Genomic DNA, 20,735 nt, shown 5'->3' on the forward strand with positions numbered 1-20,735 from the left:
TTAATGAACCTACTAGGGTGGATTATCGGTCTTTGTCTTTGTTGGATTGAATACTTGTCACTAACCTTGAAAAGAAAATAAAATTGTTATGTCTGATTGTTTACGTGATCACTATTTTCTCGTGTGTCTGGAAAATTTGAATTCCAAGTTTTGTGCCCAAATATATTACACTAAGACAATGCAAGAATATACATTTTGATTGATTTATTCAACACCTAATTGCAATTATTCGGAATAGATTTCAAGTAATTCCGTTTGTTAATGATGCATGGAACTTTATTATTATTCGGAAGTTACTAACCTAATCGATTAACATGCTCCCATGAACACAATTAGAGTTAAAGATAGATATTTACCCTGGATCAGTTCACATCTTATCAACCTTTTCAAACAAAGGGAAAAAGCATGGGCCAAATATCGCTCATCTAAAGATTCTGCAGATTGGGAAACCTAATATATGTAAGACTAAAACAAGGAACACTAAATCCAACTGTTTTGAAGATAGCATCACTCAGGATTTTCATAACCCTAGACAGTTTTGGAATAAACTAAACCGTATTCTCAATAAAACCAACAAAAGCTTTATAAAAGAAATACGAATTAATAATAAATTATTTCTGATCCTTTACTTATTTCACATGCTTTTAATCAGCATTTCTCTTCCATCTGTGACTCCCAACGCTTTAACTGCTTTTCCTTTAGAAAAATCTTGCCTACTGATGTTCTTTATGATATATGAGAGTTAAAAGAAAGCTGTAGTGCTGGTCCTGAAGTTTGTTAAACTAGCTGCTCATGTAATAATGTATACACTTACTGATTTATTTAACTTGTCCCTATCTGTGTTTATTCCTCCCACATGGAAATGTGCCAAAGTTATCCTTCTTTTCAAAAGTGGAGATCCATCTCATGTGAATTATTACTGACCAATTTATTTTATTCGTATTATTTGTAAAATCTTTGCGAAAATTATTTTTAATCAATTGTCACAGTACATCATTCTGTTCAGTATTTTATTTCCATCCCAATCAAGTTTTTGACTAGTTGTTTTCTTCAAAAATTGTCAAAAATTCACTAATGATGTATTCTCGTCCTTTGATAATATCCAACTCACTGGTGCAATTTTTTGTGATCTTTCCATGGATTTTGATATGGTTGATCACTAACTCCTCCTTGATAAGCTCTATTCTATAGGTTTAAATCAAAATGCTCTCCTCTGGTTTAATGCTTCATAACAGACATCAGTGTTTTCTCTTTCAGGGTTCTCAGTCTTAATTGTTGAAAATGGTATTCCGCAAGATTCTATCCTAGGACCACTTTTTTAAATTTTTATAAATGACTTACCTCAAATATGCTAAAATTGTCTTGTTCATCTTTATGCTGATGCCACTGTTATTTACACGTCTCTGACATATTACAAATCCAGAATTCTTTACGATTTTAATTTGGTCCAAAACTGGCTTCATGACAACAGACTCATATTGAATAAGACATCCAGTAGCATGGTGTTTGGTACAAGACATTGTCATTTATATCCCTCTGATTTGCATATTAATTTTGATGATGGGCCACCACTTAAGAAAGTTGATTCATTTAAATATCTTGGACTTGAACTCTCTTTTAAGCTTCACATTGATTTTATTCTAAAAATAGCATGGTTGTCTGAGTTTATTATATCGCTCAATTAACTGTTTTACATTCAAAGGAAGAAGAAAAATAAGTTGATACTACCAATTATTAATTATTCTGACATTGTTTATCAGAAAACCTCTGACACTCGTCTTAGGCCTCTTAATGTTGTTTATACTTCTCTAGGATGATTTGTTTTGAGGTGTTCACATAGAACTCATCATTGTTTCATGTATTAATCACTTAATTTGTTCCAGCCTAAAACTAGAAGGCAATTTTGCTGGTTTCAGTTAATTTTCAAATGTGTTTATCTTAATTGTCCCTCTTACTTGAAAGAGCTTTTGGTTCCATGTAGGTCTTTGTATTCACTCACACATATGCAACATCCATTTTTCTTCGGACCCAGAATTTCAAAGTTGGGCGCATGTCATTCCAATACAATGCTCCATCTGACTGGAATAAACGTCCTCTTTTTTTTTTTTATCTATTACCTCTATGTACTGCTTTAGGATATCTTTATGTTCTCATCTTAAAACAACCAGTTTGTGCTTTTTATTTGTGGGTACTTATAATTTTCAGTTTATTTGTGCTACAAAAAACTGACAACAAATCTGATGACAAAATGCTTGAAATGCCCTTTATGCTAATATAACTGATTTATTATCTGGGTCATTGTATCAAAGCTGAGGACTGGGGTATGGGTAGGAGAGAGTAAACGAGCTGCTTGTATCTGTGTATTTGCTGTGTATATTATGTAATTATGCTTTTGTCTGTATGTGTTTTATTTTGTATCTGCGTCTTTAGGACCCCCTGGAAAATGACACATCTCAAGGGGCTATCCTTGCAATAAATTCAAATGACTCTTTCCCGAAAGAAACCGTGGATTGATACAATTGTGAACAAAACTGACTGGTAAACACAGGAAGTCCCAGTTATTTGAAAATGTGATTTATATTGCAAAAATGTATACTTTGTTTTGAGGAATAACAAAATTGTCAGGTTCTTTGAGGTAAACAACACCGCTAATCTTAGTTTGCATTATTTTGGAGCAGTTTTCCGCATGCAATACAGCTTCTGTAATTCCATTCAAGAATTAGGAAGGTACTTATAATGCTAATTACTGGGGCGGAGCTGAATAAGGGTTTGTTTTGAAAAATGACTCTACGTTCCTGCAGGAACAACTCAGGGTAAGTGGACCTATCAACACCAGAACCTGTTGTTGCTGCCACCTGGGGGGCGTGTGGACATGGTACTGCACATCATTCTTTTCCACTATTTATGATCCAAAATATTTTTTTAGAAAGGAAACTAAATATATAAAGGTTACTGAATATTATTTTTATATTTTTGATTTCAGAAGTAAAAAAAAAAAGTATCCAGTGATAGTCTCTTATCCTGCTCCTAAGACCTAAATTATTCCATAAAAATAGGTTTGTTTACTTGTTTGTTGTTTTGAATGACCATATGAGCCGTTTGCCTCCTGTACTCCATTTGACTGCTTACGCTGAACGTTTCATCTGCTGATTCACTGCTATCTGTTTTATTATCGGAGGGAGAGGCTCCTGGGAGTCCTTCTGCAGATTAGAGGTCAGATAAAAAGCAGCCTAATGACCAACAAAATTATATCTGTTGAGAGAATGAAGAAAAGTTAAGGCATAGACAAACAGGAGAGGGGGATGGAAGACCATGTGAATATGAAATTTTGACACAAGTGAAATGGTGTATGAATACACGTGTGCTTTTGGCATGTGAGAGTCGCCTGGTGCTATGGAAATGTATAGTCATCCATCAGTGCCAGACAAGGCTCTGAACAGTGCTCTGTGGAGAGACAATAGCATGCTGTGAACTTGAGGATCCTGTCCACATGCCCATGCTGCTTTGACTGCAGGTTAGCATAATAAATCAGCCGACTCGTCAAGTGGGGTCAGGATCCTGGTCTGCCCGAACACTTCGACTGAAGTACTCTTTCAAAGTAGAGGAAAAGCCTCTGGAATCCATAATGACTGGTGCTAAAGCTAAATCCAGACTCCATTGGCTCCAACAAAGAAATAGTTTTATTGGGTTCTTGCATTCTCCCATTCTATGCATCTTAGTGCTTGGTTGTTTTTGATTGAATTTGGTGAAACTTTTGAAACTTCTTACTGGTAAAATTTGTCCTTCTTGCTCAGCTACAGCCGTAAAGTAGGAGGATGGACCGTGATACGTCTGGAAATTGCAAGAAAGGGAGGGATCTAGACAGGTCGCAATGTGCACAAACTCAAATAATGTTGGCACAAGGACAACATAGTGCTGACAATCTCCCATGATGTTAGAATTGTTAGTGTTGTGCCCTGTATGGCCATCTTAAGGAGCACATCACTTCCTTACTCTGGAGATCAGCAGTTTGTATCAGCTGGTGATCATCTGGTCTTTTTCCATTGTTGCAGTTTACCCAACTTTGTTTTTCATTTCAAGGTTATGCTGGTGGTGTATATAGCCAAAGGGATCTACTGATCTCTGATGCATTTTAAACATCAAAAATGTCAATTATGAAAGTATATTCACATATTTGGTAGCCCATATAGACTCATTGAGCTTCCATCAATTTAATTTATATGTTTGATGCTGATCGATACATGGGTGGTGTGTGACTTCATGATTAATGGAATCCTCATGGATTCCATCTGTCTGACCTACAGGCTTATCTCAGACATGTTATTACGTTTATCAGCCTTTGTTTGTTTGTACATTATAATTTGAATCCATAATGTTTTCTGTGAACCTTCACAGAACCTCCTCTCCAGAGTCCCAAGGCTAAACTCTAAACCTCTCTCTGTCTCACTTCTCTGGCCGCTTTTGAATAATTCCTTTTTAAGGACTTTATATTCTCTCATTTTAGCTATGAGCTTTGATTAGTATTAGCATATACTAGGCTTTTTGTTAATGATGTTACTCTCAACATTTTACGGTTTTTCACAACTGCTAACACACTAACAGGTCCTATGAACAATATACAGTTTTTGTTATGTAAACGCTAACAAGCACACTTAATCAACATGCAATCAGGATGTTGGCATGACTAAAAATGGTATCAGGTAAATTCATCTGTGTTTTGAAACAATGATTGATTACATTAGAGGTCGAAGAATACTGAGAATGAGAGGAGGTGGATGGGGAGAACAGGAAATGATTGTGCCAATTTACAAGAAATAAGAGCTATGTAGAACCACAGAGTTCTTCAGGTGGTCACCATTGGGGAACCCTTTTTGTGCTAAGTAGAAATCTTTACAGTGAGTTCTGCAAAGAGAACTTTATTTGAAGGGTTCTACTAATAACCCCTTTATCTCAAACTGGTTGCTCATGTGGAGTGCTGCAAATAACGCCTTAATCAGTAAAGGGTTTTCCTAGAACCTGTTTTATCTTGAAAACATTTCTCTTCATCAAAGTAAGCCTTTATGGAAGCAGTTGGTTGCCCTCCAATGTCTTCTAAAAGTATGTCCACAGTTGGCTTTTGAAAAACTGCACAAAAAACACCTGTAGTGGGTTGGGTATGGGCAAGAGGCTGATCAATTATAGGTGACGTGTGTGTATGTGAATGTAGGTATGCAAATCTAAGTATGGGTCTGTACGTAAAGTGCATTTGTCTTGAGAGATTATATTTTTAACTTTGTGAATGCCACTGCGTCACATAAAAACCGAATCCCCCCCCCACACACTATACTCCTCCTGAACCGCACCACGCCTCAGTTAAGGGGGTAGGGAATCTCTCCCCCTCTCTCCTCTCTTCTGTTTGCCTCTCACTCCTACCTTATCCCTCAATCAACTCCCCCTTCATCTCTAATCCCTGGCTAACAGATCCCAGAACAAAGAGTGACCCTAAGCTTCTGTTACGCTCCACCTTATTCTGAGGAGTGCAAAGAGCCACATGTGGGACAGTTTTTTGACAGCAATACTTCAACTTTGGGGGAAGGCAGGATATTCAGTTCAGTATCTTTTAAAAACAGGATGCTAGAACATAGCTATCCGGCTGCCCACCCATGCAGTGGCCCATGTGTAGCCAAGATCCTGTCTCCATGCCTGTGTCCCATGGTGGTAGGGCCAGCCCTGTCAGCTGATATCCTTTTATTGTAGCTGTCTTCAGTGTCCCATCGCTTCCATCTGTATTCTCTCCTTTCAGTTCCCCACAGCTGTTGTTCTGTCTTTACGCCTTTGATCTGTGTGTCCGTCAGCACTGTGTCCGCATCCTGACCCATTAACTGGAGTCCCCTGGTACCCCCACGGTGTCATCAGCTACTCTCTATGCCACCGAGCTGGTTGTCAACTGGAGCTCCACCCCGAATGAGTTCCCATGAGGCAACCTCTGAGACGCTGAATCCGGGGACTTTTAAAAAGCATGTGTTTGTTTTTCCTTTGTAGGCAACTTCATCAGTTTAAGCATGTTTTTTTTTGGTATTTTATTTTAGGGCATATATGTGCAGATCTGATAAAATATTGCGTTCATTGCACCAGTTATTATGATGCGGGCAATTTGCAAGTCGGCAGCACAAAGGTTATGTTGCTCTCTCCCGACTGAAGTGATTTGATAGAACTTTGTGAGATGAGGATTATCTATGTGAAAAACAAAAACACACTGTGGCACAACTTTCAGCATATTCAGCACATAATCACAATCATGTGGTAGGGTACTGAGCAAAGCACAATATCACTGCTTCTCCTCATGGCTAGCTTAGTTACAGCTTAACACTTGAAAGTCAGCTAGCTAGTTAGATAGCTGTTGTGTCAGTTTTCATATATGAATGATATTGAACAAAATAGGTGTACAAGAAAACGTACAGCCAGTTAGACGACTATAGGGATAAACACTGCAACTCTTTCCATTACAAGTCTGAGCAAGAAATCAGTTGATCTCCAGAATGGATGTGCTTGACTATCAAGTGATCACCCTGGGATTGCTATTGTCACGCAAAGATATTACCAAAGTTTTGCAGCATCAAACATGCATGTTTTGAATTCTGTTTCACCAAACAAAAATAACAGCATACCCAGTTTATGGTTCCTTGGTAATGACCACATCCACCCTAATACACAGAATATGAGTAACATTATGACCACTCACAAGTGAAGTGAATAACGTTGATCATCTCCTAACAAGGGGCATATGTCAAGGTCTGGGAAGGTTAGATGGTAAGGGAAAAAGCAGTTCTTGTAGTTAACGTGATAGATGCAGGCGAAATGGGCAGAAGTAACGACCTGCGCCCCTTTGACAAGGGCCAAATTGTTATGGCCAGACGACTTGGTCAGAGCATCTCTGAAACGGCAAGGATTTTGCTCCCGGTCAGCAGACGTGAGTACCTAGCGACAGTGGTCCGAGGAGGGACAAACCACAAGCCGGTGACAGGGTGTTGGGCGCCCAAGGCTCATGGATGCGCGAGGGCAACGGAAGCTATCCCGTCTGGTCAAAATAGACAGAAGGTCTAATGTGGCACGAGTCCCCTCAAATGTTAATGATGGTTACGGGATGAATGTGTCACAACATACAGTGCATCACACCCTGCTGCATATGGGGCTGGTCAGAGTGCCCATGATGACCCCATGATGTCCAGTGTCGAAAGTGCCTACAATGGGCATGTGAGTGTCGGAACTCGACCTTGGTGCAGTGGAAGAAGGTCGCCTGGTCCGATGAGTCCCGTTTTCTTTTACATCATGTGGACGGCCGTGTATCATGTGGACACCGTTAACCTGGGGAAGTGATGGCACCAGGATGCATTGTAGAGAAATTACAAGCCGCTGGGAGGAGTGTGATGCTCCGGGCAATGTTCTGCTGGGAAACCCTTGGTCCGGGCATTGATGTGGACGTCAATTTGACACGTACCGCCTACCTAAACATTGTTGCAGACCAGGTACACCCCTTCATGACAATGGTATTCCCTGATGGCAGTGGCCTCATTCAGCAGGATAATGCACCTTGCCAGACTACACATTGTTCGGGAATGGTTTGAGGAACATAATGAAGAATTGATGGTGTTGTCTTGGCCTCCAAATTCCCCAAATCTCAGTTTGATTGAGTATCTGTGGGTTGTGCTGGACCAAGTCCGATCCATGGCGACTTCACCTAACAACTTACAGGACTTAAATGATCTGCTAATGTCTTGGTGCCAGATACCGCAAGACACCTTCAGGGTCTGGTGGAATCCATGCCTCTGTGGGTCGGCACTGTTTTGGCAGCACACAGAGGACCAACAGCATATTAGGCAGGTGGTCATAAGGTTTTGGCTCATCTGTGTATAGTAAGTAGATATTTGCCAAAATATTATTGTAAAGAAAAAAGTCAGTCTGCGGCCATTCCTGTAATGTAAAGAAAGGTTGTTGACGGTTGTTCCAGAATCTTAACAGTTATTATATATTTATTGAAATTAAATGTTTTTTTATAGTTGAAATAGGCTCTGAGCTCTGTCTTCTGGACAAGGCTTTGCATCAGTGTGTTGCTATGTTGTTACAGCTCAAAGCATTATTAACAGATGTGACCATTTGAAAGATATTGAAAAAAGGCGCATGAAATAAAGCATACAGTTCATGAAGACAGGGCTGTAAAAGGCTTAGGTAAAATGCATGTAATCTACTAGGCTGCGTGTGTGTTTACAGACGTCTACTTTGGCTGAGCATAGACAGAATGAAAATCAAACGAGGAAGGAAATAGTATGTCCGTAATTTAATCGGTTCACAGCATAGTCAGGGTTTTAATTTCGAAATGGGTTGAGAAGGTGGAAGCAGCTGCACAGTGAACAAGTACTAGTGGGTTTTAGGCTATGAGCATGGATCCGCCTGCCTGCCTGCCTCCCTCCCCCTCTCCCTCCCTCCCTCCCTCCCCCTCTCCCTCCCTCACTCCTTCTCTCCTGCCTGGGAAAATAATTTCCAAGAACTGGATACACCTGATCTGTCATCCCTCAGCTGACTTCCTAAACTTCTTAATCAAAAAATAAATGCCATGTATCTATCTTCATAAAAATGTGTAGTGATGTTCTCTCTTTCAATCCTATAATTACATTAGCCCACTTTGGTGTTTGCTGGAAGTGCTTTGAGAGCCTGTGCTTAGGTAATGGCTTGTGGAGAAAAGGATTGTAACAACATTTGGCTTAGTAAAAGAGCGTGTGTTCTCTGTTTTATACTATATGCTTAAGCCTTAGGTAAGTTTGAGAGATTCCCCTTGACAGCTACCTACCCTCATACTGAATCTGGCTTTTTTTTATCGTCATACAACATTCCACCTGCCTGTTATGGAACAACCCAAGTTTTCAGAAGTGGATAAGACTTTGAAATATTATTTTAAGTTCCGTGACTTTCTTCCCCAATGATTGACTTTCTGAACCTTGGCGAAAAATATTATTTACTCTTATCAGCTGAGGGGGAGAGACAGAGAGAGAGAGACCATGATAGAGAGAGACCGAGAGAGAGAGGCAATTTAGTGGAGGATAGACTTTGTTGTCATGGTGCAATGCAACTGCAGAGGGATTAGGGAAATGTGAATTCTGTTCAGGCAATTGATTTCAGAGCAACAGCTCCACACTGGGACCATTGCTAAGTCATGAGATAAGAAGTTCATTTCTACGCGTAGCAGAATGCTTAAACAAGTGACGATTTGATGCCACCATTATGCACCACTTCTTATAAATGTAGGGGTTATTACTGGCTCTGTGTATCAATTGTAATTTTTAAGCCCTCTCCTTTGCCTTTGATTTGTCTTTCAACAAATACAGCTGTAGGTGTGCATCTCAGCCTGGTTCAATCGGTTTGTTATTTGTTACCCAGAATCAGATCAAGAACATGAATAAAAACAGTTCTGTTGGAGACCCTGGGAAGCCCGTATGGATCAGGGAAAATAGAAATCCTAATTTTACTGCCACAATCACATGCCAGTTCTCACACTGAGAGGCAGATGAGCCATTAGCATTCTCTGTAAATTATGTTTATGTTACCCTGGAGTGGTGTGATTATGCAATCAGCCTGGCCTCCATAGCACTGATACTTCATACAGCTTAATTTGCTTAATGTGAACCAACAAACTCATTATTTTCTGACAGTAATTAAGAGACCTATTACATTCCATGTTATTGCTGTGTACTCAGACTGAAATTAAGCATGGCACCTAATAACCCATCCGATTTTTTGATATATTATGTTTTATTATGTAGTGGAAGAGGTACTGGTGAGCCATAGTTAGAGCGTTTCAAGTGTGAGTGGGTAGTTGTTGATATTGAGGCAACTTACATTTTCTATGTAAAAACTTGTCTCCAAGCTTTTTTGCAGGAGGAAATGTCTGACCTGATAGGACAATCTTAGGGTGGTGTACTGGTAGGCTATAGTTGTGTCCTGCCCATACGGAAATGTAATATATGGCAATATACAATATGTATGTAACTTATGTCTTATATGAGCATATACGTTGTTAACATATATTTGGTTTGATCAACACATACATACATATATGTCAAAATATAAAAGAAATTGCCCATTTTTATATATGTCAGATTGAAATATGTACTTAACATACATGATCATGTATTTTAAAATATATGTTAAGTCTTTTAATACATATCAGATGTCCGTATGGGTGTATACATGTACACCGCAATAACATGGATGCTTATGAGGAGTCTTAATGCGTGTCCCTCTGTCTTTTCTTTCTCTGCAGCCTGTCCCCAGGGGACGTTCAAGTCCACCCAGGGGCCAGCGCTGTGTCTGCAGTGTCCCCCAAACAGCCGCTCCACTGTGGAGGCTGCCACCCTCTGCACATGCCGCAACGGGTACTACAGGGGAGACATGGACCCGCCTGAGGCGTCCTGCACCAGTAAGTCTCACATTTCCTCTTGGGAATGTTGTACTGCAGATTCTTCTTTTTCCTACTGTATGGTAAAGTTTTACTGTCATCATTTGCTTTACATTTGCTTGTTATTTGGCATTTTCCATGCTTTATTATGTCAGTTAGTAAAGGGCCAGAGGAACCAAAGGGATGCTTGTTTGGCCATCCACTCTTTTACCATATACCATTATACTCACTTTTCCAGGGAAGGTCCAGTCAGTTAGGTATAAGATGTGGAAGGAACTCTGGATTAAACAACTGCATGACCAGAAGACTGTCTGATTCCATTGGTGGTTGGATGATTCCATCGCATGCACAATGTATTAACCAAGTGAATAAATATGCTGATTGAATGAAATCCCATTTTAATTTGGGTCGTACTTTTACATTGCCTTTAGATTGTTGGGGTGGATCGACCTTATTCAATATGAACACGAGCTGCCAAATATACATTTCCATAAGTCTGACACTGTTAAAACATGCTCTCTAGTTTACTTTTCTCTATGACAAGGTAGAGTACTTGTAGCTTTGTGTTGTAGTAGAAGTCTCTATCCCCATTTGCCCATATCATATTCATATAGGTCGATACATGAATATGATTTAACTGCTGTCCCTAAGGTTGGGCCATCCATTCCAACCACTGCCCTAAAAACTCCCTGATTCATTTACCCTCAAACCCACAGGGACAACGAAAGTGGGGCGCTGCACAATTTAGGTGACCTGGAAAGACAAGTAGAGGAAACAAGACATGGTCACCCCATTCATAAATAGTTGAATATCAAACTAATTTGTGAATGAATGTTTTTAGTAAAAGAAAAATGTATATCGAACCATTGTTATTTGAGTCAGACGCCTAAATGTACTATTGTAACAAAGTACAGCTCTCATAGTTCTACTGTTTGATTGCCTCTGTACCCCATACTAACTCTGCTTCCAACATAAACACGTTGGAGCTGCTAAGACCCGGCTTAGAACATTAAGAGCTGTGTGGCATGACTTGTCTTTTCTCTATTTGGCCTCTTATCCCTGATGGTGGCAAGGAGCTGGAAATTGGCTTTTCTCACTCCTTTCTTGTGACTTACTGGTGGCTCAGAGACGAGTCCTGGATTCCTGCTGAGCCTGGACCCTGAGTTCTTTTCCAATCCTTTCCAATCCTTCTCCAGCCAGAATAGTGGGTCCCCGCTGTGGAACCCTGGAGAAGAGCTTCAAAAAGACCTTTAACTTTTTTTCTTCTGTCTCCACATCCCTCTATCCCAGCTCCCGTGTTAATCTAATTAGCAGGTTCAACATATTATCTTGGGTCGTAAAATTGTGTTTAGAAGCAGCTGTAGGTCTAACGGGGCATGAATATGTTTCCTTGGGAAAGAAAGATAGGGATGATTAAAGAGAGAGAGAAATACAGTATATGTTGATTTTCCTTTCATTCCCCTTTTTGTTCTGTTGCTGGTAGTTCATCTTACATAAAGGGGATCCGGATCTCATTGTCATTACAATTTGATGAATCACAACATATCATTGTAATTATTTATCCTATTTCTCACATTGTCCAATAATGTATATTTATGATTGCAAAGCATAGTTCAGACAAGGCCCAAGGGTGGTGAAAACATATCATGTGCAAACTGTAGCCGCCCTTGAAACAAATTATTTCCGTAGTTTGTTAAGTAGAGGCTCTGTGGATGTTTGGGTTCTGTAATACTGTCTGTAATTCCATGCTATATTCAACTGCATTCATTTTTGCACCACACATCCAATGGAGTGCTGAGCTTATGTATTTTTGTAATGCTGCCTGCAGCTTGATGTACACCCCTGACAGATCATAAGGTAACCCTCCTCGTTAATGCAAACAGCCCAACAGTGAATCATGAGGCAGCAACCTAATATATAAAGCATGTAGACATGGTCAGAAGGTTGTAGTTACAGTAATTGTTGTTCGATCAATGTTTTGAACGGGGTAGAAGCGTGATCTATTTTATGTACTTTTATTTTAGCATTATTTTACCAGGTAAGTGAGGTAAGTGAAGATTCCTTCACAGAAACAAGCAATTAGGGTGAACTGTCCTGTTCAGGAATAACTGGGTTTTTAGCTGGCAAGGAAGCAGAAACCTGTGTTTCCTGGCCTAACGTTCTTGACCACTAGGCTACCCCGCCACCCCATCTGAGCGACAATGACCGTACGATTGTTGGTGCCAGACATGGGAGTTCCAGCATCGCTGAAACAGCTGACCTCCGGGGGTTTTTACTTACCACAGTCTATGGAGTTTACAGAGAATTGTGCAATAAACATCCAGTGAGTGGCAGTTCTGTGGGCAAAAACATGTAGTTAATGAAAGTGGTCAGAAAAGAATGACCTAACTTGTTCAAGCTGACAGAAGAACCAAAAATACAATAAAAATATAAATTCTCAAACCTTGAAGTGGTTGGGCTACTGCAGCAGAAGACCACGCTGGATTCCAGTACTGTCAGCTAAGAACAGGAACGTAGGGCTACAGTGGACACATGATCATGAAACTGGAAGACTAAAGATTGGAAAAACACTGTCTGGTCTGACAAATTCTGATTTCTTCTGCGATGTGCGTATATGGTACGGTTAGAATTTGGTGGAAACAGCGAGAATACATGGACCCATCCAGCCGTCGACAGTACAACGGTTGTGTTATAGTGTGGGGAAAGCTTTTCGCTGCTGCAGTATTTCTCAAGGGGGACTAGCATCAGTCTGTCCTATCTCAGTTCTAATTGTTTATGTTTATGTATTAGTTTATGTGATAGTGGATAAGGTTCAGGTTGAATTATATGCAGAGATATCCAAGGAATGCGCTCTCTAATTTTTACAGTGGCTTGTTGAACCTTTCGATGATATGAGCCCTTTGACCACATGTCAGGACTACCAGGCTTGACAACTCATAGCTATTCCTCTCCAAAGTCCTCCTGGTCGTGCTGTATATCTAGTTGCTGTCTTATGATTCCTGACAGTCACTGCCCACAGCCCACCTGGTTGTCCCTGCCCTTGTACACCTTGTTGGGCAGATTATCTGGATTCTGCCTAAAGACTCTGGAAACAGCTTACCTGTATTTATTGACATGCTGGTCATCTGAACATGCAAAAGCATTGATGTGGCACAAAATGTCTTATAATGTTCACCTGGCGTAGTCAGAAGATGAATGGCCACCCCTCACAGTCTGGCTCCTCTCTAGATTTCTTCCTAAGTTTCAGCCCTCCTAGGGAATTGTTCCTAGCCACTGTGCATCAGTTCTTGTTGTTGCTAAGCTCTTTGGGGTTTAAGACTGGGTATATGTAAAAGCACTTTGTGACAACTGCTAAGGTAGAAAGAGCATTATAAAATACATTTATTGATTGAACAAGAGCAGTAGTGCTGGCTGTTGGTGTCATTGCAGATTTTATTGCTGGCTAGTCATAACAAAGTGGTTATTAGCTTAATTATTCTAGCTTTGTCAGAAGTAACAATGTTATCAACCTTTACTGCTGCAGGCATCTGATGTTAACAGACATAAATGTCTCCCAGAACTTCTGACAACAATGAGAGGAAGGTGTTTCACTGAGGTACTGTTGTGGACACAGGCAATGATGAAATCACTAGCTTATTAGTAAAAAAGCAACTGTGATGTACTTGGCAGGTATATTAATGAAAATCATATGAATGGGAGTGCACTTCTTTATAGACCTGAAGTTGTATCTGGTAGGTACCTGTATAATATATATGTTGGAGATATAGGCCATCCGGCTGTAGCTGCATGGAAGAAGGTCTTTTAAATTGCATAATAACCTACTCTCTGAGGACTCTGGCAATAAGTTCACTGAGCATGGTCAGAGCACAAATAGGAGCTGTCCTATTGGGTCTGTAGCAGGCAGCCACAGTAAGAGATTTTTTTCTGTTAAATTTGATTTGTTTACAAGTAAAAGCTCAGGTGGCTTCATTTACTTTGTGTACTGGACCCAAACAGAAATGCTTTTTAAAAGCTGAGAATATTAATTAATGTCTCTGTCCCGTTCAGTTTCTGTCTAAACATTTTACAAACAAATTTGGTCAATGTGATTGTATTTCTAAATAGTTGTTTGGAATACTACACTACGTAGACTATTTTACGAAAATCCATGGCACCCAATTTTGTATGATATGTGACGTTACGTTAGGTTACATTGCAATGCGCCAACAAAACGTATGATAAGTAACAAAATTATTAAAACATAACATATCTTACGAACGCTATTACAACGTATCAAATGTTACGAGTGCTATTAAAACGTTAAATAACATGAGAACGCCAGACAAGCATATGATATTTACGAACGCTATGAAAACGTATAAATAATGACATATTTTTAACAAAATGTTTGACCTGTGTTTCAAACTGGCAACATTCGGATGAGAAGGCAGTCACCTTACCCATTGCCCCACACTGGATATGTAGATTTAGGATGAGTATCAGCAACACCAAGGTCGTTAGAATATGTTATAAAAGCATTTTATCGTTGCAGTTAGGTTAACGTTAGGCATCACAGCACTGGGGTTAAGGTTAGGGTTAAGGTTTGGGCTACGGTTAGAAAACGAAAGGTTAGGTTAAAGTTTGGTTAGGGTTAGGTCTCACAGCTCTGGGGTTCAGGTTAGGGTTAAGGTTAGGTATCACAGCACTGGGGTTAAGGTTAGGGTTTTGTTTAGGATTACAAAGAAAATCACTTCAAACATATTTATGTTGTGAAACCACCACTCGCCTTCATAGTCACAGGTTTCTCACTGGAGCAGTGGGTAGCGCACCTGTCTGGTATGCGGAAGGTTACCGATTTGAAACTTGGTCGAAACTGAGACATTTCATTGGTTTTGAAAAATACAGCTCTGGAAGAAATTAAGAGACAACGTCAAAGACTGTGTGGGCACATAGTGCAATTAAGAATAACGTTTCACAATGTAAAATTTTAACTATGGTATTTAGCATCATTAAAAGATTCAGAGAATCCGAAGAAATCTCTGTACGTAATGGATAAGGCCCGAAAACCAATATTGGATGGTCATGATCTTTGGGCCTTCAGGCAGCACAGCATTAAGGTGTCCCTTAACACTGTGCTTTACAATTCATGTGACTAAATCCCTAGTGACTCATTGGACCAGCCCTCCCCCTTCGGCAAGCAATTTATACTCACACCCAGCAGTGGGCATTTTGCCAAATGCACAGAGATTTTGCTTTTTTTTTTTGCTAGTAGGAAATTACTGAATAGCTTGTTTCAACAATACTTCTTAAGATATTAAAATGCAAATCCATTTACCATAATCGTAATATTGTTAATAATCCATATAATAAAACATATTTTCTCCAAAAAAGAAATTGCCAGGCGCACACACTTTAGATTACTGCTATGTTCAGGGATGAAATTAAAATATTTCCCCTTACCAGCTAGGGATTTGATCTGATGAGACTAAAATCTAACTATTTGGTTGGCATGCCAAGTGTTAAATCTGGGGGAAAAAAGGTACTGGCTAATACCTGGTTAATACCATCCCAATGATGTAACATGGTGGTGGGAGCATCATGCTATGGGGTGGTTTCTCAGCAGCAGGGACTGGTAGAAGTCTATGCATGTCTGTAAGTACCCTAAACAAAGCCTGGACTTCAACCCAATTGAGTATCTGTGGGAAATAAAAAATGTAGTCTAAAGCAAGAAATTTGAATGTGAATTGGTCTGAATATTTTCCAAAGGCACTGTACACACACATACATACAAGCCATGCAGTACGCACACACATGGATGCACATCGGGTGGATCTGAACATTGACTCTACTGACCTGGACTGACCTTAAAACACAGTAGTTATTCCTCCACGTGAAGGACTGATGACAAACATGCTACTATCACACATCAGCTCCAGCTTGCACAATGAGGCAAGCATCTCAGTGTACATAGCTATTAGATTACTTCATTATGTTAGGTTTGCTTGGGAGTTTACTCACACACGCACCTACACAACACACACACACACACTATTTTTTCTTTCGAATGCAGTCATAGCTACAAATAGCGGTATAAAAGCATCTAATTCAGTTGTTCCTCCAGGCAGACTGGAATTGTAGGGGCATCTCATGGGTTTCTTTTAAAAGACAACTGTATGCCACCTTTGCATCTTTACAGTGTACAGTTTCAGAATAGTGTGCCTCTTTGGATTTTGATATACCTCATGGCAGAGGCACTGAGAGTTTAGTTTGGCATGCAAAAAAACAAACATCTATGAGACATACACATTAATACCCCTCCTTTGACTGTTCTTTGTTTGGACATAAAGTTTTATCTAAGGGCCAATAATAATTGTGTAACACTAGATCGAATATCTAGATATCCTGTTGCTGTAATATAATAAAACTATAATATAAATATCCCTGAAAAAATAGATTTTCATTTAATAACTGAATAGCATTTTTGGACGCTAAAGGATAGTTTTATCATAGACCACTGTCTGCAGGGTGTCTGGAATACTTGATGAAGATCAGTAGATTCTGGCCTGCTATTTAAAAAAACCTCTAGGTGCATTTTGCAGTGAAGAAAGTTCTTTATTTGTAACGTCTTGTTATCGGAGTTTAGATAAGGATTTTATGAGTTTATTTAAATATTTTATACAAAAATAATGATCATCCCTGTAGGATTCACATACTTTCAAGCGGCACTGTAAATTATGAATTATGAAAATAAATAAACATTTTGGCTATTTTGACTATTTGGCTCCTGCAGAGTGAATTATTCTTTTTTTATATTACTGTACCTCACAGTTGCAATACTACACATTTGATACAAAAGGTCCATGCATGCATGTTAGCTACAGAATGTGCCTCTTACTCATGAGGCCCTCTGGTAGGGTTGTATAGAAGGCTGGTAATGTATCAAAGCCCAGCCGATGGCAAAATTATTACCCCCGTTGCATCCCTGAGGATGGGGATGAGGTATAGTATTAATTCCCTCAAGTTCATTCGCATGGATCTACAAACCAGTCTAAGTGTTGATTACTCAGCCTGGTGCATGACAGCCAGCCCTTTGCCACTAAGTCAAATCAACCTTGACTCCAGGAGCTGATGGGACAGGGGGAGAGAGTGGGAGGGATTTGTATCCAACGCTGTGGACAAATTAGGTCCCCTCACAAATGAGCCTGTAAATTAGACTTTAAGAGGTGATCAAGCTCCTCAAACATTCCATATTTTTTTAGGTTGATCTGAGACCCATTGAGACTAAGGTCTCTTAGGCAAAAAGCCCTGTGACTTACAATGAGGTACGTTTCTAAATACACTGAGGTCATTTGTGAAAGTCTTTTGTGAAAAGCAATCACAAAAGACTGTACAATTATCTTTTATAATTGCCTGATAGGCACTAGTCTGTAACTTAAGGTAGCTCTGCAACACATTTCAAGACTCGGGGTAGCCAAATGTAGTTTTAACTAGCTCTAAGGTAGTATCTTTAGGAGTAACTAATCCAGTGAGCATGTTTGATAACTGCTTTTTTCCAAATGTTTTATTATGAAAAACATGAAAAATATACTTTCAACAAATATGATTCAATTCAAGAATACTTTTTGTAAGTATATCTAAAACACACTTTTATCAAAATATATTAAAATACCCTGCTCAAAAAATTAAGGGAACTTACTGTTTATTGTGTAATTCAGTGGGAACAAAATGACATAACAACGGTCAATGGAAACCAAAATCACCAACTGATTGAGGGCTGGATTCAAACTCAAACTGAAAATCAAAGTAAACAATGGAAATCACAGGCTGTTCCAACTTCCGTGAATTTCATCACAGCAACTCATAATGTGACTCAGTAGTGTGTATGGCCCCACATTTTTGTATGCACTCCCGACAATGTCTGGGCATGCTCCTGATGAGATGGCGGATGGTGTCCTGGGGGATCTCCTGCCAGACCTGGATCGGGGCATCAGTGAGCTCCTGGACAGTCTGTGGTGCTACTTGGCAATGTTGGATGCACCGATACATAACGTCCCAGAGATTCTCAATTGAATTCAGGTCTGGGGAACGTGAGCGCCATTCAATGGCATCAATACCTTCATCATCCAGGAACTGCCTACACACTCTGGTCACATGAGGCTGGGGATTGCTTTCATCTGTGAATAAAACAGGGCACCAGTGACAGACCTGCCAATTCTGGTGTTCTCTGGCAAATGCCAATTGGGCTGTGAGCACAGCTGGGCTGTGAGCACAGGTCCCACTAGAGGATGTCGAGCCCTCATGCCACCCTCATGGAGTTTGTTTCTGACAGTTTGGTCAGACACATGCACACCAGTAGCCCACTAGAGTTTATTTTTGTAGGGCTCTTACAGTGCTCTTCCGGTAACAGCGCATCTCCTGGTATCTCCTCCATGCTCTTGAGACTGTACTGGGAGGCACAGCAAACCTTCTTGCAATGGCATGTATGGATGTGCCATCCTAGAGGAGCTGGACTACCTGTGTAACCTGAATCGGCCACAGGTACCACCTCATGCTACCCGAAGTGACAAGGACACTAGCAAAACATAAAACTAGAGAAGAATCAATCAAGAAGGATAAGGAGAGGGCAACTGTTTGTGTCATATAATTCTGAACGCTATACACATTGCCCCGTTCACTTTCATTATAGCCAGGAGAGGCTTCCTTTAAAAAATCGTCAACTCTCAAAACTGTATTAATTCCAAAAAAGTATGTATAGTGAACTTTTCCTTTAAGCTAGAGTTTTTTAGAATTTTAAGTTGGTAAAACATATACAGTGTCTGTTAAAACAGACAGGAATAAAAAGTGACAGTCTGTACAACAACATAAGCATTTACTTGCAGATATGTAATTTCATCATATTTATGTATTTATCTGTGAATTTATGCTTCTTCATGTTTTATTTACTACCAACATTGTTTGTTCTATATTTATATCGAAAAAAAACAATTTTACGGCTGGATCACATATGTTACAACCAAACCTTGTGATTGATTATTGATCCTAGAATCTCTGTCATTTCAGGTTACAGTGTTCTGTTGGAGTTTCACATTACCGTATTTGCACATTGTTGAAATCAGGTGGTGGAATCATGCCTTGAGACACCACACTACATGTACAGTATATAAACATTAGCATTCCCTTTTCCCTGTCCAGGTGTCCCTTCTGGTCCCAGAAATGTCATCTCCATCGTCAATGAGACCTCTGTGATCCTGGAGTGGCATCCGCCACGGGAGACTGGCGCTCGTGATGATGTCACCTACAACATTGTCTGCAGAAAGTGCCATGCGGACTGGCCATCATGCTCCAGCTGTGATGACAATGTGGAGTATGTTCCCAGGCAGCAAGGTCTGACGGAGACAACGGTGTTCATCAGTAATCTATGGGCCCACACACCTTATGCCTTTGAGATTCACGCTATCAATGGAGTAACCAACAAGAGCCCTTACCCGGCCCAACATGTGTCCATCAACATCACCACCAACCAGGCTGGTCAGTAACTTTGTACTGCACCATATGTTGTGTCTCATACCATGCTTGCATATTTCTAAACAGGATTCGAGCCTTAAGCATGTTCATCATAGGTTGCTGCAGTTATTTCTTCTACTGAATGCTAATGCTGTTTGTATTTTATTTTTGCAACTTATTAATTTGAGAGTCCCAAATACCTATTAGTACAGTAAATTCAGGGACCGTATTCACAAAACATCTTAAGGCTAAAAGTAGCTCTTAACTTGCTGATCTACGCTACTTGGCTACAGGGATAATGCAGCGCAGACAAACTATGTATATCTCAGTCATCGGTCATTTTTACATCAAACAATAAATGTCCTCACCAGACCCCATATGGTCTGAAAAATCATTCGGTTTCCTCATTCGTCCGTTTTCAATCAACAAAGCCGACTTCATAGCTGGACCACCCTGCGTAGTTGGTGCCATCAATGGGACACATAATTTCACAAATGAATGCACCATCAAAAGATGAACGCACATTTCTTCATGACCTGCTGAAAATTAGCTGAACAAATTTTGTCTAGTCAGTATGTCATTCTTGTTTCCATGTTTAATCACTGACACTTACGATACATTTTTATTTTAATATATTTATTTCAATATGGCAACATGACCATAGGCGCCGTTTTATGTTTTCCTCGGTGGGTGCTCATAGGCGCACGCCATTTATATATTTATATATTTTCGTGGGTGCTCGCTATTTTCCGTGGGTGCTCGAGCCCCGGAGCACCCACGGTATCGGCGCCTATGAACATGACACATCGTTCTACAGTTTTCT

At 40.0% G+C, this 20,735-nt stretch overlaps 1 protein-coding gene across 1 annotated transcript in view; it reads left to right on the forward strand.

Moving 5' to 3' along the window:
* The window catches only part of LOC105011698 (ephrin type-B receptor 1), a 144,598-nt gene that overhangs the window by 70,470 nt on the left and 53,393 nt on the right, over nucleotides 1-20,735 (forward strand). Inside the window, exons 4-5 of the mRNA XM_020048711.2 lie at nucleotides 10,295-10,450; nucleotides 19,601-19,936. Coding sequence (XP_019904270.1) covers nucleotides 10,295-10,450; nucleotides 19,601-19,936 — 492 coding nt within the window. The remainder of the gene's footprint in view (nucleotides 1-10,294; nucleotides 10,451-19,600; nucleotides 19,937-20,735) is intronic.

This window comes from Esox lucius, chromosome 8 (assembly GCF_011004845.1).
Source record: "Esox lucius isolate fEsoLuc1 chromosome 8, fEsoLuc1.pri, whole genome shotgun sequence".
In the NCBI taxonomy this organism is placed as follows: domain Eukaryota; kingdom Metazoa; phylum Chordata; class Actinopteri; order Esociformes; family Esocidae; genus Esox; species Esox lucius.